Source organism: Camelus bactrianus, chromosome 35 (assembly GCF_048773025.1).
Source record: "Camelus bactrianus isolate YW-2024 breed Bactrian camel chromosome 35, ASM4877302v1, whole genome shotgun sequence".
NCBI lineage: Eukaryota > Metazoa > Chordata > Mammalia > Artiodactyla > Camelidae > Camelus > Camelus bactrianus.
This window is the reverse complement of record NC_133573.1, coordinates 12,707,328-12,720,708: the sequence shown is the minus strand read 5'-3', so window position 1 is coordinate 12,720,708 and position 13,381 is coordinate 12,707,328. Positions and strand designations below refer to the sequence as shown.

The following is a 13,381-nucleotide window of genomic DNA, read 5'->3' as shown; positions in this document are numbered from 1 at the left end:
TCCGGGTCTCGGGTGGAAGGAGGGTGGGGGAGGGGGCGGACGGACCGACGGACGCTGGGCGCCGCTGCCCCGGCTGCAGCCGCAGTGTTTATTGATCAGTGCTGGAGAGCCGGGGACGCACACCCCTCTGCCTGGCTGGGAGTGAAATAATCATCACAATAATAGGAGAGCCCGGACATGTGGCGGCCGTGGCACAGTCGCCTTTTCCAGTAGGGAGGGACGCTGTAAGTTGATTGCATTGGTGCTTGTCTCGGGGCGATGCTGTGGCCGCTCGCGCGCGGCGAAATGTCCGCTGGTGGGTATTGTCTGGACAGTTGCTGTGGCGAGAGGGGCGAGAGCCGCGCGCCCCCGCCCCGCCGCGCGGTACCTGTTTGTGGAATAATGGGCGGCAGCGGGCCTGCCGCCGGCCGCGGCCGCGTCTATATAAGGAATTGCACGGGCGTTGCGGGCCGAGGGGCTCGTTCGGGTGCCTGCGTTATTTTTAAAACGAGTTTTTGAGAGTCGGGAAATAAATGCGCCTGCGGTGGGATCGCCGTAGCCGCCAGAAAATGAGGAAATGCGGGTTTAAGGCAAAACTCTCGGGCGCTCCCCCGCCCCCCGCGCGCCCCACCCCCACGCCCAGGCTCCCCCTCTCCCTCCCCTCCGGGATGCGAAACGCGAGGTTTTGTAACCTTTCCTGGCAATTTTAGATTTTGTGTGGGATTTCCTGTCTAGGAGCAGATACGAAGGTTTTAAGCTGTTTCAAGATGTTTCCTTGCAGTCGTAAACATATTTTTAATCTATTTGGGCCGACATTGAAATCACTGTTCTCGTGAACGGTTTTAGTTCTCCAGATGCACATTTGCATTTCGAAGACGTCTCTTAGTTATGATTGATAACTAATATTTGGCGCACTCATTGTGGAGCGATGACTTCTTACAGTCAGGAGCGGAGCATAGGCTATTGCAATTTTAATTTCCTGTTTTAGCGTCAAATAGTGTGTGTGCTATATTGAGCTGTTGCTGCTGTTGCTGATGTGGCTTTATGAAAGGTAAGTTGGTTTGGAAAGGGCTGTTCGCGTTTCACCTTATTTAAAATGTTCATCGCCAGAGAAAGGGGCTTTTCTTATTGCTGACGACATGTGTGTGACATGTGAGTCTGAACCACCCAGCGTCTGTGCAGCTGCTGTAAACATGTTTACCTGAGCAGGAAAGAATGGATTTTTTTTCTCCTAAAGATCCTGTGATATGAATATTACACTCATAAGGCATATCAACAGATGACTTACGAGGGGAAAAGCCATCCTGAAAGGTACTTGAAATCAACAGGAAAAAGAGCTGCTGGATCGCTGCAGCAAATGGCAACTTGTGCAGGTAGAAAAAAGATGGTGTTTAGTTTTCTCCTGCATGTATGTCAGCCCCCTCCTGTCTGCTGCTTTCGTTCTCCAGGGAAGGATTTATTTACCACGCTTGCTGTCAGTGTTTTTCCTTTGTGTTTAATATTGGAAAAGCAGATTTGGGGCTGTTTAGCACAAAATGTCTCGTCTGCAGTGTGCATTACTCTCAGAAAACAAAAGGTGTTTGACATAGCACTGTGCTACTACAGGTATCTTCCATTTTCATCACTTTTGGCTCCGTCCTTGTATTTCTTTTTGTTCTCAAACGCATTTCATCCATTGCTGATGATTACAGCCACACTATTTGATTAAGCCTTATAATTTGCAAATTAAAAATGAAGTTATATGGCATTGTGTTGTGAAGCCTCAGGATAAGTGCTGGTTAATATTTCTTAGCAACGCAATCGTATTTAAGTTGCGGTTTTTATTGGAGAGAATTGCTTGGAAAGATTTTAACTCATAAATATTTTTAATGATGGAATAAATGATGTATATATGGTGGGAGATGGTCTTGGAGATACTTTATGCTGAATTAATATGAAAATAATTTTTTGTTCATTTTAAAATAAGGCATGCAGATTTTCTGCTCAGCCTCCAGTAAATCATTTTCATTTCCTTTCTGGAATATATCTGCAGAGTAGGATATTAATGGGAGCATCAAGTCATGTAACTTGATGGGGGTAAACCAGTTGATCCAGGTTTGGCCAAAGCATCAATCCTTACGTAGTAACTTTATGGTAATGATGTTAGTCATCTGTAAAGGAGTGGCAATAGAAGGGCTTAAATCAGTTTTTACCATTTATAATGTAATGCTTTGTTGTATTTTAAAAACCTGTCTTCTCATTTTCCATTTCTACTCTTTGTGTGGTTACTTATTTATTTTTTTGAGAAACGTACTTTAGCTCCTAATGACCATATTAATTCACTCTGGGTGGAATAGCAGGTACATATCTGTCTGTTATTTGCATTTTTACTTGCTGTCTTTGGAAACCGCCAGTAGAGGATGCTAACAAAAATGATTATTGGTGTGGTACACCGTCAATCTGTCTGTCTCCTGTTGATTGGGACCTCTGCTTTGATAGGAACCTTCAGTATGATTCTGAATCTTACTGTTATTTAAAATGCACCGTGCATAAATTAGGCATAAGCATTTTCTAGTCTGCCAGGACTGGAAAGGAGTGGGATGGTTTTAGCTTGAACAGTTTTATAAATTTGATCTTTTTAAATTTTTAAATTGAAATTATTGTCAGTTTAGTCTTGCTTTAGACTAGTTGTATTACTGCTTTTTTTTTAAAAGAACTTTTGTTTTATGTTGTTAGATTTGGAGAATAATGTGTAATGATTGGGCCATACTTATTTTCCACACTTATTATACTTTTTAACCTTTTTTATTCATGATTAAGATGCCTGGAAATATATTTTTGCAGACATTAAAAAATATAAATGGTTGAATATGGTTAAGAAACATTGAAACTAATGAGTAAATATTTCTGATAACTTGTGTAGACTTAAACTCTGCGTGCGTTGGCGGATGTGCCATGGCTAAAGAAGGTGCTCACCAGTAGTCACTCAGATGCCTGATTTTCAGATTTTATCTTTTCCTTCTCCTTCTAATGAAGATTCAGAGTCAGGTTGTACATAAATTTTAAATTTGCCAATTGTAAATTATGGAATGTGAGCTTGTTTTGAAGTTTGAAATGCAGTTAAAAGTATCTGTAGTTTATTAATTATTGTATGCTTGTATTCAAAGAATTCTTATTTTTCAACTAACGTAAATTGGTGCTATGTGTTATATATATAAATAATTGCATGAGATTTAATGTATTTAGTTATGTCTTCTTTACCTGTGTCTATAAAATTATGTTAGTGCTACTATAAACTTTTGGAAGCTTTTCATTAGGACAAATGTTAGAAAGTTTTTATTTCCCTAATTACTTTTAATAGTATTTCTATAAATGCACCAACAGCAGTACCATAGTGCAATAGTAGTCCTCTTTATCTTGAATTTAGTAGAAGTTACCTGAATTATCAGGTAAAGCTGTATGAATTTCTCATTTTATGGTGTCATGGTTCTTCAATGTGTGTGTGTGTGTGTGTGTGTGTGTGTGTGTGTGTGTGTGTGTGTGTGTGTGTAAATACAGTTTTACATTTCCCGACATGTTTCTTGAGTTTGGTGTTCTCCTAATTCCTACAGCCCAGCAGTAGATAGGTTTGGTTCTCTTACTTTTGTATGAACTGGGGAACTTCACCGCAGAGCCATGCATGTATGGGTGTAGCATGGAGCAAAACTTAAACTGTCATATAAACTGAAAGCACCCATCACTTGTTGAGATGCCCCTGATATAAACGCACGTGCAATATTTGTTTAGTACTTTTTCCTTTTTTTCTTATAATCCAGTATTTTTGAAATGCCATACCCTGTGTTTGCAGCGTCAGTAGCTTTGAAGCATGTGGTGAGAAAGTTCTATCAGAAGTTGGGAATGATATTTTTAAGGTAACAGCATAATTGTTTCTCATATTAGTGTTTTTATTTTGCTGCTTTTCTCCTTTTTTGCTTTCCCCTGTACAAATCACTTCTAAGCATGGGTCTAGAGCTAGATGTAAACACAGTATCATGTGGAATTATGTTGTTAGCTATTCTTAACTACCTATATGGAATTGCAGTCGAGGAGAAGAAAAGCCATGCAGACACTGAAAGAAGATAATGCGTTAGTGTGCGAGAGTGTGGAGAGGGGTTAGAGGACGGGTGAAATTGTAGAAATAGTATTTAGGGTTGTAGAAGTTTTCTTAATTCTTGCAGAATGGTCACTAATTCATAGGGAGATGTATGTGCATTTCTAATAGAGCCATAAGCTAAGTGAACTAAATAAAAGTTCATTATTGAAAGAAAACTAAATTTTTTTTTAAACTAGAAAAATGACCTGGTTGGGAAATAAAATAAAATGATTTTAAAAAATACTTTGCGAAAGGCCGTGTGTTGCACATATAATTGGTAAATAATCATTAAATTAGGTATAAATTAAAAGTAGAAAATAAATGGATGTACACATAGTAGAAAAAGTTTTGTAGCAACCCTGGTTGAAGTTAAATGTGAATATATAAGCATTGCTATAGGAAATAATCTTTCCTTTGGATGAGACTGGTTTTTTTTTTTTCTGTTGTTTCCTGAGCTTTATGGAGATGTCATAGACATATAACATTGTAAGTTTCAGGTGTACAGTGTGATAATTTGATACACATATATATTGCTAACTGTTTCGCACAATGAGGCTAGTTAACACATCCTTCCCCTCACATAATTACCACTCTGTTGTGATTAGGTGAGAACATTAAAACTCTACCCTCTCCCATAGCAACTTTCAGGTGTGGTGGACAGTATTGTAACTGTGGTCACCAGGCTACACACTACTTCCTGTTCGAATTGAAAGTTTGTGCCCTCCGACAGTCATCTCTGTGGGACAGTGTTTGGAGATTTTATCTGTAAAGGAAGCATCATTTTTGGGACATTAGTTTTCACCAAATAAGACTGTTGGGCGTGCCACGAGCATGTCCGCGGGATGCCCTTGGTGGGGCCGGGTTTGTGCTGCTTGTTTACCTGAAACTGGCTTCCAAGTAAAATTTCCCTTAAGATTGTTTTCAGAGAAAAAAAATTAACATTTGCAACTCAGTTCATTAATTTTGTTAAAACGTATTTTGGAGGATATCATTTAGGCGTAGATAAATTGAAAGATTCCAAAAGGAACTGCCAAAAAAAAAAAAAGCCAAATTCAAGTCTGTGCTTGTGACAGCTATGAAACGTTATTAGTCTTAATTTTTCATTCTCTAAGAAGTCATTTTTCTCTTACTTATTTCTTCAGACATTTTCTTGTCATTTAATGCATGTCCTCTGTATACATAGGGAATGCAGTTAATTGTCCGTATACACATTTCTCCTCATAATCAACTTTATATACTTACTGAGACGTGATCCGGGGAGCTGGAGGTATAACCCACAGCTGTTGTTGGGAGACTTGAGTGTGGCCGCCTGGGAAGACCTTCATCATCTCTTTTGCAGGAACAGCTACATCTGTGCTGGAATTATTAGGAACAGATGTTTTGTGACCTCTTAATTCCCACTCCCCTTCCCGCCCCTTCTCCATCCATATTTAAAATTAAATGTGAATGAAGACAAATATCAGATGATGTCAGTTTTTCGTGTTGGTTGTCGTGCTCTAAAAATACTGTAAGACTTCTCTTTCCTCTTTTAAAATGTCCCAATTTCAAAACTTTAGGTATATTCTAATTTCAGGTTTTAAGATATTTTAAATATTCTAATTTCAGTTTTCTTTTTACAAGATGTGACACCACTATTCTTTAGATATCTTAGTTACTAGTCATGGTCACCAACCTACAGTATATTCTGATTTCCCATATTTTTAAGGTCTTTATATCCATTTAATCCACACTTCTAATTGAGTACTTATTTTTTTGTTAAATGCTTGGTGTGTGACTAGTTTGTTGATTTAAAAATTCTCTTGGAATCTTAATGGAAAGGTCTTTTAGGGATCGTCATTTTTTTTTTTTTTTTTTGTCTGAAGACTGATAGAGATAAGCTGAAATTTAGGGCCTTCAAGTAGAAACTCCATGAGGGACTTGAACACATGTTTTGAGAAGGGGTAATAATGACATGTGGAATAGCATATTGTAAAATCCTTCAGGGAGTAGATTGTCTGAACCTGGGCTCAGGTTAACCTCACTCTGACTTAGGTACTTGAAAAGGCTATGAAAATCACGGTATCTGTCTAACGTTTCCTCCTTTCTGCCCTAAAAACTAAGTTGCTGTTCACTCCTATTGCTACATCACTTTTCTGATTCTCTTTTAATGCTCTTCTTTGGTTTTTTCTTGGTGGGGTGGGGGAAGGAATAGTTGGAGGAAAGAGAAAATAATTTTGTATGAATAAATATTAACTAAGAAAATAAATGAAATAATTGTGGAGCTGGAGAGGTTCAGGAGAATCATCCACATCCATTTTTTTCCAGGTAAGCAAACAGATTCAAAGAGGTAAAAGGACTCTGCCAAGTTCCTGTTACTAGTTTGTCTGGACGGGGTTCCAGCCTCTCAGGCTGGCAGCTCAGTGGTCCTTTTGTAAGACCACGTTATCTGTGATGGCAACAGGCAAAAACTAGATGCGGTGAATTTGCAGATTTGTCATAGGAAAAAACCACGTGTTTTGTGTGGAATGCTCAATCATCTCAAAACAAGGGACTTCTAATATATTCACATAAATCTATCAAATTTATCAGCTGATGTGACATTCAGACATTTCAGATGCAGAGACTTGGTCTTGCGTTGCTTAGAGGCACACTCCCTTTATTTGGGTTATAATTTTCCCTCTTCATTCCCGGTCTCAACTCCCATTCCCAATCCTCCCTTGCACCCAGTGGAATGTGTTTTATGTAAGTTCTTGATTATGTCTCTATCCTTGTAAAATTATCTAATTCTTTTTGTGTTTTACATTTACATTTACAAACTGATAATTTGCTGTATATGATATAATTTGCTGTATATTTTACTTTCTTCTCTCAGCATTGTTTGAGATGTGTTCATGTTACTGAAAGTACATCTAGTTGGTTATTTCTAACTGTGTGGTATTTCATGCTTTGTATCAGCACAAATTACTTACCAGCTCCCCTGACGATGGATGCCCAGGTTGACCCCAACTCTTGGGTGCAAGTGATTTTGTAAAAAGTATCACACTTTGTACATGTTGCTAATGGCTGTGGAAGAGTTTCTCTGGGGACCTGTATCCAGGTATGGTATTGTTGAGTTATAGGTTAGTCACATATTTAATATCATTAAATTTTGCCAGATTATTTCTAAAATGGCTACACCAGTTTTTACCTTCACCAATGTTATATAAAAATTCCTGTTTTCTCACATTTTTGCTGGCTTTTGGTCTTGTGCAACTTCCACATGTGGCTAATTTGACAGTTTTTAGAGTATCATGGTTGCTTTAATAGATGTTTCTCTGTTTACTGGGGGGGGTGGGGGGTCATTTCATCATGCCCATGTTAGCCATTTGAGTTCCCTCCCCACGTCTGGCTTACTCAGGCTTTTTGCCCTTCTGTTGGTTGGGTTTCCACTTCTTGTTGATTTTCCAGGATTCCGTGTGTATCTGAGATCACTGTCTCCCTTGGTGGCATTAGACATGGTGAATGTTTCCTCAGTGTGTCAGCCATCTGTTGACTGCCTGTGGTATCGGAATTCTAATTTTAATGTAGTTAAATCTTTAAAGTGTTTTGACTTTTGCGGGTAGTAAAAAGCCCTCCATAATCCATAACTCGCAAAGAGTGTTTCCTAGATTTTCTTCTAATAGTTTTGTAGTTTTGCCTTTTATTTTGGTCTTCAATGAATCTGGAGTTCACTTTTGAATACAGCATTTCTTAAGAGGAGCAAACATAGTGGGTAAGGGTCTGGGTTGACCATGTAATTTACTAGCTGAGTCTCCTTGACCAAATTACTGAGTCTACCTCTGCTTGAATCTCACTATGTGTAAATTGGGGTGATAACTATAGAGTTGGAAAGGTTCAGTGAGCCATATGAAGCACTGTTTAGTGAGCCATATGAAGCACTGTTTAGTGTATGTTTTAAGCATTCAATAAATGTGTAAACTTTTATTTGTATTATTTGATTAAGTTTATTTGTTTTAAATGCATCTTGCATCAGCTGACACTTAATTTCTCATTCTCTTGTCCCGAATTAACTTTAGCTAATGTAACTGCCTTCTAAAAGGATGCTGCTATAAAATTTGCTCATGGTTTCTACAGCTTTGACCTTAAACATTGCTTAGTTGTTCTGGCCTTAAGGACAAGGCTGTTTGTTAAACCAGGAACAGAATAGTAATACACAGTGAAGCGTTGTCTCACGACTATGTGTGTGTATCTTTTAGCTCGAGGAAGACTGTCTTGGACTTTTTAAAGGGCATCATAGTAAGAGAGACCTCACCGTGTATCTTTATGTACATATTGACCTGAACTTCAGGGATAATGTCCCAGTGTTAATCTGTTTCATAAAACAAAGAACCTAAGCCAAGGAAGCAAACTTTATGTTCTGTAACTGAGTAGCCTCAGGAGTGTGGGTTCCCAGCTCTTCATACAGGTTCGTTCATTTCATGTGGAATGTTTTAAAGAAGGCAGTTGTATGTCTTCCAAAGACATAGTACATTCTTGTGGTACAGATCAAGGCAATCCTAAGACAAAAGTAAAAATGCTACCCTGTTTGTGTGTGAGTGTTAATAAACTTCACTGAGGTATAGTTTACATACACGAGTGTGCACATACAGTTTGATGAGTTTTGGACATAGCTGTGGTTCCCTGTGTAGCCACCACCACAGTCATACAGAACATTCCCTACACCCCTCGAAAGTTCCCTTGTACCTCAGCTCAATCAGTCCTCCCTGCCTCTGGCCCAGTCAGCCAGTGGTCTGTTTTAGATTTACTGTTTTAGAGTTTCACATAAATAGACTCATACATATTTTTGAGATTCATCCATGTTATTGTGTGTATCAGTAGTTCATTCCTTGTGCATTGCTGAGTAGTCTTCCATTGTATGACAGGTGGGCCTCAGAAATGCTGCAAGTTTGGTTCCAGGCCACCACAATAAACTGAGTATCACAATAAAGTGCATCACATGAATTTTTTGGTTCCCTAGTGCGTGTAAAATATTTATGCTATATGGTACTCTGTTTCCACAGCATTATGTATAAAAAAGCACATACCTTAATTAAAAATACTTAATTTCTAAAAACTGCTTACTATCACCTGACAACATGGGGTTGCCATAAACCTTCAATTTGTTTAAAAAAAAAAAAGGGCAGTATTTGTGAAGTGATGTAAAGTGAAGTGTGATAAAATGAGGCGTGCCTCCACTGGGGTTGTTTCTGGTTCTTTGCTGTAGCATAAAGCAGCTGTGAACATTCATTCACATACAGGACTTCGTGTGGGTATATGCTTGCATTTCTTTTGGGTAGAGACCTGAAGTAGAATTGCTGGCTCTTATAGTAAGTGCATATTTAACTGCAAGAGACTGCCACAGCTAGTTTCTGAAATGCGTGCAACGTTCCACCTTTTACAATGTAGAAAGTTCTAGTTGCTCCAATCCTTGCAAACATTTATCCACATTTTTCATTTTAGCTCTTCTAGTAGGTGTGTAGCAATACCCTTCTGGTTTTAATTTGGGTTTCACTGACAACTAATGATGTTTGAGTATCTTTTGAAGTACTTACTGACTATTTATTTTCTTTTGTGAAATATCTGTTCTAATCATGTATCTACTTTTATTTGGGTTGCTTATCTTTTTATTATTGAGTTGTAAGAGTTCTTTATATATTCTGGATCCAAGTTTTTTGTTGAATATAGATATTTAAAATACCTTCTCCCTTTCTGTAGCTTGTATCTTAATTTTCTTAATGATACCTTTGAAATGCAGAAGTTTTACATTTTAATGAATTCCAATTTATAATTTTATTCTTTTAGGCTTTGTGCTTTTTGTGTTCTAGGAAATCCTTGCCCACTTGAAGATTTAGAAGAAGTTTATAGCTTTAACATTTAGGTCTCCGATCCATTTCAGGTTAATTTTTGTCTACCTTGTTTTCATCTTCATCTACAAGTCTGCCTGAGATAGCCTTGAGTAGTTTGCAAGAGGCAAAATTTTGGTCTCATCGAAATTTAACATGAGAATTTCTGTTTGAGTTTTTTTAAAGAATATTTTTCAGGACCCAACTAAGAACCAAGGCTCATGATTGTAGAGGAACACAAATCCTACTTTCCTGAGTTTGTACATTTTTAAGCTGAGAGCAGTTACATTGCATCTAGTCAGTATTTTCAAAGTTTTTGTGTCCTTGGCACATTTTTAATTCATGGAGACACTCAAGGCTAAAGTTTCTGAGAAAGATACCCAAAGAGAGTAGCCAAGTTAAGCAGAATGTGTTATCTTCATGGTCTCTTACTTCCTACATGGTTTTAATGAGTTTAGCACTTAGACCAACCAGTCTTTCCCATATTCCTTAGCTTCCGTCTTTACATGGAGAATATGTTTAAACCAACCATTTATCTTGAGTTCAATAAGGGACATCATTTCATCCTTTTGAGATGAAAACTCCTTTAACCATCTCGAAGTTTCTTGCGTAAGGATTCTGCCCTGCTTTTGCGCCGAAGCTCCAGCAGTAAAGGTCCTCGGGGACCTCCGAATCCCATGAACCTTTTCCAGTTGTTACCTTGTTTAACTGTCCCACATTTGATATTGTTGACTCTGTGGAAGGCTTTGTTTCCTTAGCTTCCGTGTCATTACTCTGACTTTCTCCTCTCTTCCCAAATTCTCTCTCAGAGCCTGTGTCCCTTTGGTATCACCCAGGGCTGCATATATTCCCACTGGACAGACCCTCCCTGGAAGTCTGAGCCCACTCTGGGTTTTAGCTCTCGCCTGCATGCTGATGTGTTCAGAATCTGATCTCTTGCCCAGGACCAGACTGAGCTCCAGATCACGTACGTGGTGGTGTCTATGCACCTTCTCTGCTCACACCTGCGGGACCCTCAACTCTCGGGTCCAGGGTTGAACTGGCTCCTTCCTCTCCCCAGGTGTGCTCTCCTTTGGCATTCTGTGTCTCCCTAGGGCTGCCACTCCCGGCTTAAAATCTGGGGCTAACTTACCTTTTCACAGCCCGCTAATCACCAAATCTGTTGATTCTGCGTCCTGAATCTCTCTCCGATCTGCGCTTTCCTCCCCGTTTCTGTTTCTGTTGCAGGAGGATCCTCTCTGCGCTCCCAGACTCCGGCGCCAGCCTGCTGCTCCTCCCCACTCTTTGGTCCTGCACACTGCTGCCAGTCACCTGCCTGAGGAAAGGGAGGCAGTCGCTCCCAAGTTCACCCCCTTCCCTGCGTCTTTATCAACTTACTGGACAAAACCAGGGTCCTTCGCAGGCTGCCTGGGGCCCTGATTTATGGTCCTGGCCCTGCTGTTTCTTCCATCTCCCCCCGACCACCCCCAGCCTCCCACCTCCTCAGCGGATTCCTGTTTTTCCTCCACATCTTTGGATATACTGTGTTCCTCTACCTGAAATTCACCCCCCCCCATTGCCCCATACTTTCTGGTATATTTTGAAACGTGGACAGGAACCCATCTCAGACATTTCTTTCTCTAAAACGCCTTCCCTGATCCCTTTCCCACTTGTCAGAGGAAGTTGGTTCTCTTCAGTTACACCTGGACCGTTGTTTAGACTTACATCAGTGTGCTTATCCTGCTGCACTGCGGTCTTCTGTGTCACCCTCCCTACCTGCCTGTGGTCTCCTTCAGGATGGAGGCTGCCTCAGTCACCCTGGCCTGCGGGGGTGGAGGAATTGCGGTGATAACCCTCAGGGCACCGGGTGCCTCTGGGACGCTTCCCGTGTATTAGCTCGTTTGATCTCACAGTAATCCTGCAGAGAGAGATGCGATCACTTACCCAGTGTCACACAGCCAGGGCGCAGTAGTCTGTGCTTAGCGCCTGTCAGGGCACCGGGCACGCGGTGGGCGTTCAGTGCCTGTGGGCTGAAGATCAGTCCTTGGGGAAGGACTTACTTACTGCCCTGCTCCCCTCGGCCCCAGAGGTAGCTCGAAAGTCTTTAAACTTTTAATATATTTTATAATATTTAAATACTTAAAAGCATATACATCTGAGTTAATACTATTTTTACTTGTCAAATGAGAGTTTTTTCAGTCCATTTTTCTTAGACTGGTGAGTTTTTAAGTTGAAATACTGCTTCCTATAACTTTTTTTTCCCATAAAAAATAACTTATACACCAAATAAAACTACTTTCTTCTTACCTTGGCATAAATTACTACTGTTATGTCTATTTCCTTGACGTAAATGCTTGTCCCTGTTGATTTTTAGCTACAAACTTTACTCCTCATTTTGTTTTTTGTTTAAAGGAAAAATGTTTCATTACTTTTAAGTTGATTGTGGATAAATTTATTTACTTATATTTATCATTTGTCATGTCCTAAAAAGTCCAGTATGTTACTGGACTGACTCCCATGTGATTCTTATGTTTAAGATATTTTTCTGTCAAACTTTTCCATTTCTTTCCCTTGAAAATCCATTATAACTAACTTGTATCTTATTTTTGTTTTTAAAGCTCTCACTTTTTTATACTCCATTTAGCTCTGTGTCTGGCTTGAACATTCTAGATATTAATGCATAATTCCTTCTGATCTGGTATCCTTAGGTGCGTTTATAGAAAGAGCCTTGAACTAGAAGATAGAAGTCTTAGATTCTTATATTAAATCTACCATTAATTGGCCTATGAAGTTGGGAAAATAATTCAATTTACTTGGGTCCAAGTTTGTTCATCTGTAGAATGGACATGATGGATTACTGAGCGCAAGGCGGTAAGACTCTGAGGATGGAAGATACAGTATGTTGCCCCAAGGAGCTTACAGTGGACTGGGGAAGAAACATCAGAAAACAAACCTTTAGAATATAGTTTGGTAACTGATGTGATATTATATTCTGTCCCACACGCATGGAGAGGATGGTCACATCTTAAAGGATGTGTGTGGGTTAGCTTAGTAAAGATGTGGAGGATAGTATTCCAGACAGGAAATAGTATGTGCAGAAGCATCACACACATGCACACACGTGCACACACTCATTGTGGGGCCTGCACGTCTCGTTTGGTTACGCTCTGCAGGGTGAGTGGAGGAGAGGCTAGAGATGAGTCTAGAGAATCAGATGGAAAGCAGATGAAGAAGAGAAAGGCTTCCCTCACTGTGATTGGATTTTACTCTGGAAGTAATGGGGAACTGCCAGAGGCCTTGAAGCAGAGAGATTAAAAATTCAAGAATATATACACACTTGCTTTATCTTTACTAAAACAGTAACTGCTCTGAGATGGTGTGGCCACCACCATCCCTGTCACTGCTGCGTCATTGTCACCATATGAATAAAAGCTGACTTTACTAGAAGCAGAAGCAGCCTGGGTCAGAGTGG

General features: G+C 39.7%; 1 protein-coding gene across 5 annotated transcripts in view; it reads left to right on the top strand.

The window, feature by feature from the left end:
* The window catches only part of ZEB1 (zinc finger E-box binding homeobox 1), a 169,612-nt gene that overhangs the window by 1,167 nt on the left and 155,064 nt on the right, over positions 1–13,381 (top strand). Inside the window, exon 1 of one of the 5 annotated variants that reach the window (XM_074358016.1) lies at positions 665–1,030. The exons of the other annotated variants lie outside the window; for them this stretch is intronic. Within the exon in view, the coding sequence (XP_074214117.1) occupies positions 1,024–1,030 (7 nt within the window). The 5' untranslated portion in view covers positions 665–1,023. Of the gene's footprint in view, positions 1–664; positions 1,031–13,381 lie in introns of those variants that run through there. 5 annotated transcript variants of the gene reach the window in all.